Source organism: Betta splendens, chromosome 17, assembly GCF_900634795.4.
Source record: "Betta splendens chromosome 17, fBetSpl5.4, whole genome shotgun sequence".
In the NCBI taxonomy this organism is placed as follows: domain Eukaryota; kingdom Metazoa; phylum Chordata; class Actinopteri; order Anabantiformes; family Osphronemidae; genus Betta; species Betta splendens.
In genome coordinates this window covers 16,808,747-16,819,454 of record NC_040897.2, presented here as the reverse complement: position 1 = coordinate 16,819,454, position 10,708 = coordinate 16,808,747, and the positions used below count along the sequence as shown (strand labels likewise).

Genomic DNA, 10,708 nt, shown 5'->3' with positions numbered 1-10,708 from the left:
AATTTTTGTTTTTTCAACAGGAAGAGGGTCATGTGACTGTGCCTCGGGGTACTGGTCTTGGGTTGTGGGTCCACGTCCCGAGGTCGGGTCTCCCTTAGCTCCGGCATCAGCTCCTTTCTCTTCTTCTTCATCTTTGCCTTCGTGTATTCATTTATGTAGATGTTAGATTTTTTAAGTTTCCTCGCTTGTTGCAGTATGTGCGCCTTATGTTTCTCTTTCATCATCTTTACCAACACCGCCCTCGGTCCACGATCTGAAGGTTTCCCTACTCTGTGAGCCCGCTCCATCTCAATATCATGTTGAATTTGCAATTTATCCTTCAGTATTTTCCTCACCTTATGCTCCGCTTCCGTCCAGCTTCCATCCAGCTTTCTCCAGCTGTCTCCTTAATTTCTTGTGGACTGGGCTTCCAAGTACTCTATTTTATCTGTTTTTGTTAACAGACTCTTACAAGTATTGTAAACATCAGCCCTCATTTCCTTACTTTGTTCTTTCTGTTCTCCCATGGCTGGTTTGATTTGATCCTCATCTTGCTGGGTAAACTGCATACTCGTTTTTAATTCCAACACTTCTCTGGTCAGGTCGTCCAGTCTTTTATTTTTTGACTCCATGAATGGTTGCACAAAGCCTTCAAAATCTTGTTTCTCTCTGACCTGAGATTAAAATTCCTGATATAAACATTTTGTAAACTTTTCCAACTAACTCTGCTATTGTAGGATGTATCCAGGGTAGTGATGTCACTGAGTATCAGGTATTAGTAATATTCTATGAGTCTGTGGGTCCAGTGTTGATCAGGAGGACTGGTTCTGTTCTGGGCCGGAGATCCTTCGTACCGGTGCCATCAGCCTGTACAACTCCTATCTCTGTAAGGGTTGATCTTCATCCTGTCACAAACTGACGATGGAGGAAGGACCCGAATGCACAGCGTTGGCCTGATTATGATAAGGCAGGCAAAGATCATACACGTGCTGGTAGCAATCAGAATCCGACAATGAGCAGGCAGAAGCGAGGTCAAGGTACAGTACAGGCGTTGGTCAACTTACGGCACTGGATTGTCATAGGCAAAGCGAGAGCAGGGTCGATGGCGAAGCAAGGTCAAAACACAAGGCACGAGTACAAGAAATGCTGGAATGCTAGTGAGTAATCAACGTAGACAATCTGGCAGGGAACTACGGCTGGAGGTGTTGCTTAAATACTAAATGATTAATGGCTGATGAAACACAGGTGAGGTTAACAAGAAACGGAAGTGAAGCTGGATAACTGGATATGAATGCCAGACAGCAAGTAGTACAAAATAAAACCGGACATGACTAGAAAACATGACTAAGAAACATGAATCATGACACATCCATGCAATAACATGTATAATAAAACTTTAGCTAGTAGTTAGATGTGAGTGTGTGTAGATGTGTTAGCATTCTTTTTTTTCCTCCCTACCTTCTTGTGTTCTTGTGTGTACCTCCAACCATGACAGCGATCAAAGTGTGCCAAATAGTTCCCCTCTGGGAATAATACAATTTTTTGAATCTTGAATCTTGAATCTTAAACAGCTATTTGCTGTCTGAATCTGGAGGTAGTGGAACAAAGAGAAGTGAAAACACACACATGAAAGGAGACAGATTCAGGGAGGAGCTGAGCTGTGACTGAATGTAGAAGAAAGACAAACGTCTACATTCAACACGGTTTGATACACAGTCAGTGATCATCATTCATCACACTGGAGCACGCTCTGGAGCAAAGACAACACAATGCTCCACAGCATCCACCAGAGGGACACGTCATCCAGTAGGAGCTGCACGACCTCTGCACTGTTCAACCACTGTGTCAGTCATAACTACTGAACAGAACAATTCTCAGACTGAATGTTGAACATCAGCCTCTTTCTCCTCTTGACTTCAACCTTGTTGTAGAGATGGATCATTGGCTGTGGATTATTCTGGCTGCTCTTTGCTACGGTGAGACAGAAACTAACAAGAGTTGATTGTTCTATGTGAAGTCATGAAGTGAGTCCTGAGCATAAACAGGTTTGATTGTTACATTTGACATGTTTGTGTCTCAGTAAGTGATTAAACCCACTGATTGTTCTCCTTTAATCATCTTTATTGATCGTCTCTTCCTCTGCATGTTCGGTTCTTCCCCAGAGTGTAAAGGAGAAGACAGAGTGATCCAGACAACAGGAGACGTCACTGCTACTGAAGGAGACGCTCTTACGCTCAACTGTACATTTGAGACCAGTGACCCAATGCCGTATTTGTTCTGGTACAAACAAGAAGTACACGATTCTCCAAAGTACTTGTTGAAGTGTTTCTCAAAATCAGTGGACAACGCCCCAGAGTTTCCAAAAGAAAGATTTGATGCTGCAATTGAAGGGACATCAGTTCCTCTGAAGATCCAGAAGCTTCAAGTGTCTGACTCTGCTGTGTACTACTGTGCTCTGAGGCCCACAGTGACAGGAAACACCTCAACTCTGTACAAAAACCTCTGGAGCAAAGACAACACAATGCTCCACAGCATCCACCAGAGGGAGACACTGTCATAACCTGATGGTTTGGGACGGAACTTTTTAGTTATTTTTTTCACTTATGAGAAACAAACAAAATTCCATTTCCAACACTTTAATTTCAAATACTTGATCCTCAGTTTTTCTACATCTCTGTCTTTCAAACTAAATTTAAAACGACGGCAACATGAGCAAACAATAAATAAAACGTTTTCCACTAACTGTCAGTGTTAAAACAATGGATTTTAAACCAATCAGACCTATGGAAATAACGTATTTCATCCATTTGCTACAACCAAAGTTGGTTAATGAGTCTGGAAGAAATATGAAGAAGCCGTGGGTCTTTACAAATTGAGATAGAATGCTTAATTAATTAAAAATGTATTAACCTTAATAATATATGCTATATTTATCACATATTAAGATAATATTATTATTATCATCATTATTACAGTACAGGACAAGGTTCTGTGGACTCATGGTTCTATTATTAAACAGTCTGAAACATTTGCAACATCTGGAGCAAAGACAAAAAATCCAAGGTCAAATATTGGCTGATGTTGCAAAGGTGTTTGTTGTTTCAGGGCGAAATGCTGTAAATGAGGGAAAGTCAGATCCTGAAGGAGAATGTTACTGTAGCTCATCAACAAAATGAGCACAGACATCACAGTACAAAGCTAAACGACTGAGTCTGGACACAAACTATCAACGAGTGTAAAGTTCAGGGAGTAATTATTTTATCACTTCAGGGACTTTAGTATTAAGCTTTTGTGTTGAATCTATTTTGTGTTGCCTTTGTTTTGATGTTAGATTCAGTTTGAAGACACTCGGACACAAAAAGCAGAAATGAGGAGGGGTCCAGTGTTTCTCACAGCAACGTACGAGGCTCCTCCTACTGACTGCACATGTGGCTGCTTCACAGCTGGATTGCAGCTGTGATCATCAGACCCACAACAACAGTGTGTCACCTCTGAACATGGACACACTCGCTGCACTTCTGTTCGTTTCAGCTCTCGTAGGTACGTATGTTGTTAAAAAGCCTGAAACTGAACATTTTCTAAACTTCACACATTTAGTGTAAATTGTCTAGACTTAAGTTCAAACTGGAACATTTTAAATATGCACAATTACATGTCAGCACTTATTTTTACAGACTAAACTGTTGATGAACATGTAAATGTGACCTGTTGCTTCCTCACTAGGTAACAGCTTGGAAGATGATATTACTGCCATCAGAACTGAAGTGTTTTCATCTGAGGGTCGTAGCGTTACTCTCTCCTGTAAATACTCAGTTAAAGCTCAGAATCTCCAGTGGTACCGACAGGATGCTGGATCAGCTCCTCAGTATCTACTCCTGATCACTGATACGAAACAGCCTGAAGTGATTCAAGCAAAGCCCTCAAACCCTCGACTGACTGCTAAACTGAACGACCAGAGAAATCAAGTGGATCTGGAGATCTCCTCTGCTGCAGTGTCTGACTCTGCTGTGTACTACTGTGCTCTGCAGCCCACAGTGACAGGAAACACCTCAACTCTGTACAAAAACCTCTGGAGCAAAGACAACACAATGCTCCACAGCATCCACCAGAGGAAGATACTGTGATAAACTTCAGGAGTTTCAGACCAGAAATGCTTGAACAACTAAAATGATACTCATTCTGTTAACGTCTGGCTGAAAATGGCGAACCATGTCAAAAAAAGGACAGAGACTGGCAAAAATATTTAATAATTAACACTCTCACACACAGAAAGACTAAAACACAGGGGACTGGGAGGAGAAAACACTGTTGGCAAGGTGCCCTGGCTCACAGGCCTAGATGACAGAACAGAACTAAGTCATCGGCATGGCCCGTTTGACATGGACGCTTCGGCGCTTGCTCCCCTTGCTCGTGGTTCAGCACAGTGTTCTGGGGCGTGTACCAGTGATCACATGGTCAGTGACGTCCAAATGCATTATTTGGTCAAACCAGAGTTCAGAGGTCACTCATCTGTTTGAACACATTTATAAAGTAAAAATGAATGCCAAACGACGTTTCCCGACCAGTTCTGTGGCTCTGTCAGAATCTAAATCAGTTCATTGCTCTTTACTATGACTTCTGGTAGGAAACGTTCCGTGGCTTGGAGTCTCCTCATCCTGGTTTCTCCTAATAAAAGTAATATTATTGTACAATATTTACTAGTCTGATGTAAGATGTATGCACGGTGTTGTTTTTCAAGTGTAAGTGTATTCTTTATTATTATTATGGCTGTTTATGCTAATATAATTTTCTTAATATAAGTGGGGCAAAACGTTTAAGAATGTACAGTAAGTTATGTAGGACATTACATTCATTTTGGACTTTTTTTATCTAGCGCACATTACAAACAAAGTGCTTATGGCCATTATTACACAGCTGTATCCTGTTTACCTTTCTGTCTGTGTTCTGATAGAATCATGTTTATTATGCACCAGTTCTCTGAATTAGTGAAAACAAATAAAATGTACAAATATTGTTAGCTATTGGTGATGTCTTTAAAGTAGAATTAGGTTAGAGTGGCCTTTGGATCCAAAGGTTATGAGATCAAACTCAACATTTTACAAGTTTGCCCTGCGTTTATCTTCTTGATGGCTTCCTGAGAGAGGAGGATTGAGAGGATTTTCTCCAAAGGCTGATGAAGACAAACCAGGCTGAAACCCAGCACAGTTGAGAAAATGCTGGTTTTAAATAAAAATCTGTGAAACGTACCCCGTGCAGTGCAGTCATTTTAGCTTGGTCCTGTTTTGTATTCACAATGTAACACAAGCACTTCTCACGTTGTCACAAATATAGCACACAATTGTCACAAATTGTTTTGTTTTACGCTTTGTATTATGTACATTTTGAAGTACAACAAGGACATGGAGGCTGGTTGAAGATAATGATACACTTGCAGTACACCACCTGATGTCACTATTCTGTGTGGCTTCAAAGACCCATAACCTTTGGTTAATTTTTCCAGCACAATCACATGAACCCTGTGGAAGCTTCATGAGGCTTCAGCTGCCATTCCTACTAAAAAGAATGCATTATCTGGAACACGGATGACCGTGTGATGTGGCCTGGCCACACTGACAACCTAGCAGAGGATGAGTGAATGAGGTGGAGCATTTAAGCAGAGCAGAGGGGAAGACACAGGTGAGTGGAATGAATGAATCAGTCAGTCCAGGTTGCAGGTGGCAGAGGAGAAGTTCAGGAAGGAGGAGTGGAGCTGCATTGTTGTTCTCTACTTATTAGTCTTTAAATCAGAATGTAATTTAACCATGGAACTGTTTGCCTCAAACTGCAGTACATAGTCTGAAACATTCAGCGTCATAACATGTACAGTAGGACTCACTGCCGTTGTTATTAAGTCAACACCTCCCTCTGCAACTGGATTTTAGACTTCCTCTCCATCAGATTTCATCACGACCATCCATCCATCCATCCATTTTCTAAACCGCTTACTCCCTAGTGCGGGGTCACGGGGGTGCTGGAGCCTAACCCAGCCGGCTATGGGCGAGAGGCAGGGTACACCCTGGACGGGTCGCCAGTCCATCGCAGCAACCATTCACTCACACACTCACACCTACGGGCACCAATCAACCTAATGCACGTCTTTGGACTGTGCATTAGCACTTTGGAGAACCTGGAGAGAACCCACGCAAACACGGGGAGGACGTGCAAACTCCACACAGAAAGGCACCAGGGCCGCCTCCGGGAATCGAACCCAGAACCTTCCTGCTGTGAGGCGACAGTGCACCGCACCACCCTTCATCACGACCATCAGGCCACAACCACTCCACCAGCATTACCCTCAACACTGGTGCACCACAGGGCTGTGTACTCAGCCCATTTGTCACACATTTCCTGTTTTATTTTGGAGTCACTTCCGGTTTCTGTTCATTCATGCCCTTTTCCTGTTTAATGTTGTAATCACGTGACCACACAGCTGTTTTCAATCCGGACTTTTAGTTCAGTATTTAACCAGCATTTACCTTTGTTCTCTGCCAGATCATTGGGTTTTGTTCCATTTAAGTGTTGTGTATTCCTGCCTGTTAGTTGCGGTTCAAGACAATAAAATTCATTTTCTATTTATTAATGGAATGTGTCCAGTGCACTTAATTTTCTAGAGACTGAGTTTATACGATTGTTTATTAATTAATTAATGTATTTATTTTTACTTAGAACCAAAAACATGCCTAACGATGTTGATGATGTCATTTGTACAGCTTCAATCACTTGACTAAAGACAAGAGCAATGAAAGAGGAGGAGCTGAATATGAAAGTCTTCATGTAGTAAGTGAAGAGCTGCCGTCTTCTCTATAGTTGATTCACTACAGGTAAAAATAATGTCACTGCTTTTCTTGTGGATGATGATCGTCTTCTTTCAAACTGGTGAGTGATCAACACAAGTGGAAAAGCAGATGAAGTTTAACAAGTGGAGTTTCCCTCAGTTTTCTACACCTTCTGATACTAAATACACATTTCAGGAGCTCAACACTCAGACAACAGATGTTGAGCTGAACTATGTGTTTGTTTTCTGCAGGATCCTGTGAGGATTTACTGAAACCATTTAAAGATGTGATGATGACTTTGGAAGGAGACGCTGTGACTCTGTCCTGTAACTATTCAGGCTTGGTGAACTCCTTGTTCTGGTACCAGCAGAAGTCCAGTTAATCTCCACGACTTCTGATGGCAGAATATTCAGAAGAAACAAAAAAGTTGTCTTTTAGACACAACAAAACAACAAAGGAGTTTCATCTGCAGGTCTCCTCTGCTGCAGTGTCTGACTCTGCTGTGTACTACTGTGCTGTGACGCCCACAGTGACAGGAAACACCTCAACTCTGTACAAAAACCTCTGGAGCAAAGACAACACAATGCTCCACAGCATCCACCAGAGGGACACGTCATCCAGTAGGAGCTGCACGACCTCTGCACTGTTCAACCACTGTGTCAGTCATAACTGCTGCACTGAACAGAACAATTCTCAGACTGAATGTTGAACATCAGCCTCTTTCTCCTCTTGACTTCAACCTTGTTGTAGAGATGGATCATTGGCTGTGGATTATTCTGGCTGCTCTTTGCTACGGTGAGACAGAAACTAACAAGAGTTGATTGTTCTATGTAAAGTCATGAAGTGAGTCCTGAGCATAAACAGGTTTGATTGTTACATTTGACATGTTTGTGTCTCAGTAAGTGATTAAACCCACTGATTGTTCTCCTTTAATCATCTTTATTCATCGTCTCTTCCTCATGTTCGGTTCTTCCCCAGAGTGTAAAGGAGAAGACAGAGTGATCCAGACAACAGGAGACGTCACTGCTACTGAAGGAGACGCTCTTACGCTCAACTGTACATTTGAGACCAGTTACACTGGTTACACATTGTTCTGGTACAAACAAGAAGTACACGATTCTCCAAAGTACATGTTGAAGTGTCTCTCAAAATCAGTGGACAACGCGCCAGAGTTTCCAAAAGAAAGATTTGATGCTGCAATTGAAGGGACATCAGTTCCTCTGAAGATCCAGAAGCTTCAAGTGTCTGACTCTGCTGTGTACTACTGTGCTCTGAGGCCCACAGTGACAGGAAACACCTCAACTCTGTACAAAAAACCTCTGGAGCAAAGACAATACTTCACAGCATCCACCAGAGGGAGACACTGTCATTAACTGATGGTTTGGGATCAACTAGATTGAGACTGAGATATTTTCCCTTGACTCACGAGTGTCAAGAATCGTTGTTGTGATGCCAGAGAAGCTTATTGTTGCTCAAGATGCTCTCCCTATTAGCTCTTCGTCAGCATATTTAGTCTCGTAGTGTAACTTTATGAGTCATTTATTCCTTTTGACAGGGCTGGCCAGAAATAAGACATTATTAAACTGAGAGAATGGATCCTGACCACTGTGAGTGGGCCCCAGGCTAGGTTTTGGACATGCCTGAGATCAACTATGGAAACCTTGGTTTTACTCATGTCCAAGGAAGGTGAGAGCTGTGTTGGATTTAGTAAAGGCGGGTTGTAATTTAGTGTTGAACTGTCTGTTAGTGAACAAAGTCAATGTGCACCAGCTTAAAGCTCTAATGGTACAGGACAAGCAGTACCAGGAAAGAACAGAGGTACAAACTCTGAGTGCGTAGACGTCAGTAGGGGGAGTATCACAGGGCTGTGAATGAGCCTTATCACTGATCACGTTCCTCCTTCTTAACCCAGAGGTCACAGCTGAGCTCTTCCTGCTGTAGCTCACACTTCAACCCTGCAGATACGATGCCTGTCTTCATGTCAGTGCTGCTGGCTGCCATGTGCCTTGGTATGAACACACTGTGTTTCTGTCATATCCACATGATTCTGACATGATTCTCTAACAGCGAACACAAAGCTTGTTGATGTTTTGCAGAATGCAGGGCACAAATAGACAATGTGCTGCAACCAAGAAGACACGTGACTGCTACTGAGGGACAGGCAGTAACACTGGACTGCTTCTATAACAGCAGTTCATCCAATGACTATCTGTACTGGTACAAACAGGATGGAAGCAACGGACCAAGATTCATCATGAGCAACTTTAGGATTGGTGAAGGAAGAACAGAGGACGAATTTAAGGAAAGATTTTCATCCATACTGAATTCAACCATTAGATCGGTTCCTCTGAAGATCCAGAAGCTTCAAATGTCTGACTCTGCTGTGTACTACTGTGCTCTGAGGCCCACAGTGACAGGAAACACCTCAACTCTGTACAAAAACCTCTGGAGCAAAGACAACACAATGCTCCACAGCATCCACCAGAGGGAGACACGGTGATAAACTTCAGGAGTTCAGACGAGAAATGCTCAAACAACTAAAACGAGACTCATTCTGTTAAGGTCTGCCTGAAAATGGCAGGACATGTTGAAAATAAGGTTATGTATCCAATTACAGAAACTGGCAAAAATGTTTAACAAAAGATCAAAACAACCAAAAACACTCCCATACACAAAAGACTAAAACACGGAGAAAAAATACTATTGGCAAGAAACCTTGGCTCACAGGACAAGATGAGAGAACAGAACTAAATAGTCGGCATGGCACGTTTGACATGGACGACAGCAACTGACAGGAAACTCATCCAACAACATCTTTTCCTTCTTTGATTATTATTTTTTAAATCAGAATGTAATTCAACTGAACATTTCGGTCCTATGTATTTCAGTTTGCCCTCTGAGACAAACTGAAATACATATAGCTGAAATGTTCAGTATCATAATAATACCACTACCTAGGACTTACTGCCATTGTTATGAAATCAACACCTCCCTCTACAACTGGATTTTAGACTTTCTCACCAGCAGAACTCATCATGAGAGATCAGGCCACAACCACTCCACCAGCATTACCTTCAACACTGGTGTACCACAGGGCTGTGTACTCAGCCCATTCTTCTACTTACTCTTCATCCACAACTGCAAAGTTGTATATGGTTTCAACTACACCCTCAAGTTTGCAGAGCACACTGCTGTGATTGGCCTCATAAGGGACAACAATGAGAACAATGAAATGGACAAACTCAATCCACCACTACATTAAAGTTTAAACGGATACATTTTAATTTATCACAAGTGGTGACATAATATTATCAGCAAGGAAGAAAAAACAGAGCAGTGGTGAGAGGTCACCTAGTCTCTGCAGGTGGGTGTGAAGCCTGAGAACCCCAAAATCCCAGACAAGTCATCCATCGGTCCATGGGGCTCTGCCCCTCTAAGGCTGAGGCACGAGTTAATGGACCCTGATCCTACGTCAGCTAGACATCTGGTTTCGTTCTAACTTCTGGCCTGATACCAGTGGTCAACAATAAGTGTTTATTCAAAAGTAAATGTCTGTTTCCTTGAGTCTATCCCAGACATTGCTTATAACGCCTCTGCCAAAATACAAGGGTTATGGAACAGACAACCTGTTTGCAACCTGTTAACATGACCAGAACAAATTGTTGATTCGGCAGACACAGCGTACTTATAATAATATATGATATGGTACGTAAATATACTACAAGCGCTTACAAGAAGGAGTCACAGCACTTAGTGCCATCCAGCACATCTAAAGGAGCTCCAAACAGAGGCACAAGACCTCGACTGATCAACATGATGGCAGTGGAACATGTCTCCAACATCAACCCATTACTCAGTAAACGTGTCCTGGATCACTGACAAATCCATCTCTACAGAGCCTATTTTTCCTGAGG

The 10,708-nt window shown here is 42.3% G+C and overlaps 3 gene segments (V, D, J or C); all 3 read left to right on the top strand.

The window, feature by feature from the left end:
* Positions 1-1,391: 1,391 nt before the first annotated feature.
* LOC114844998 (T cell receptor alpha variable 18-like) lies at positions 1,392-2,539 on the top strand. The segment is given in 2 exon segments: positions 1,392-1,955; positions 2,142-2,539. Coding segments are annotated over 2 exon segments (441 nt in total).
* A 4,840-nt stretch (positions 2,540-7,379) lies between these two features.
* Positions 7,380-8,068, top strand: LOC129603252 (T cell receptor alpha variable 18-like; the record flags this gene model as incomplete). The annotated part of the segment is given in 2 exon segments: positions 7,380-7,589; positions 7,773-8,068. Coding segments are annotated over 2 exon segments (339 nt in total), but the record flags the coding sequence as incomplete, so codon positions are not given.
* A 40-nt stretch (positions 8,069-8,108) lies between these two features.
* LOC129603248 (T cell receptor alpha variable 38-2/delta variable 8-like) lies at positions 8,109-9,920 on the top strand. The segment is given in 2 exon segments: positions 8,109-8,803; positions 8,891-9,920. Coding segments are annotated over 2 exon segments (447 nt in total).
* The last annotated feature ends 788 nt before the right edge of the window (positions 9,921-10,708 follow it).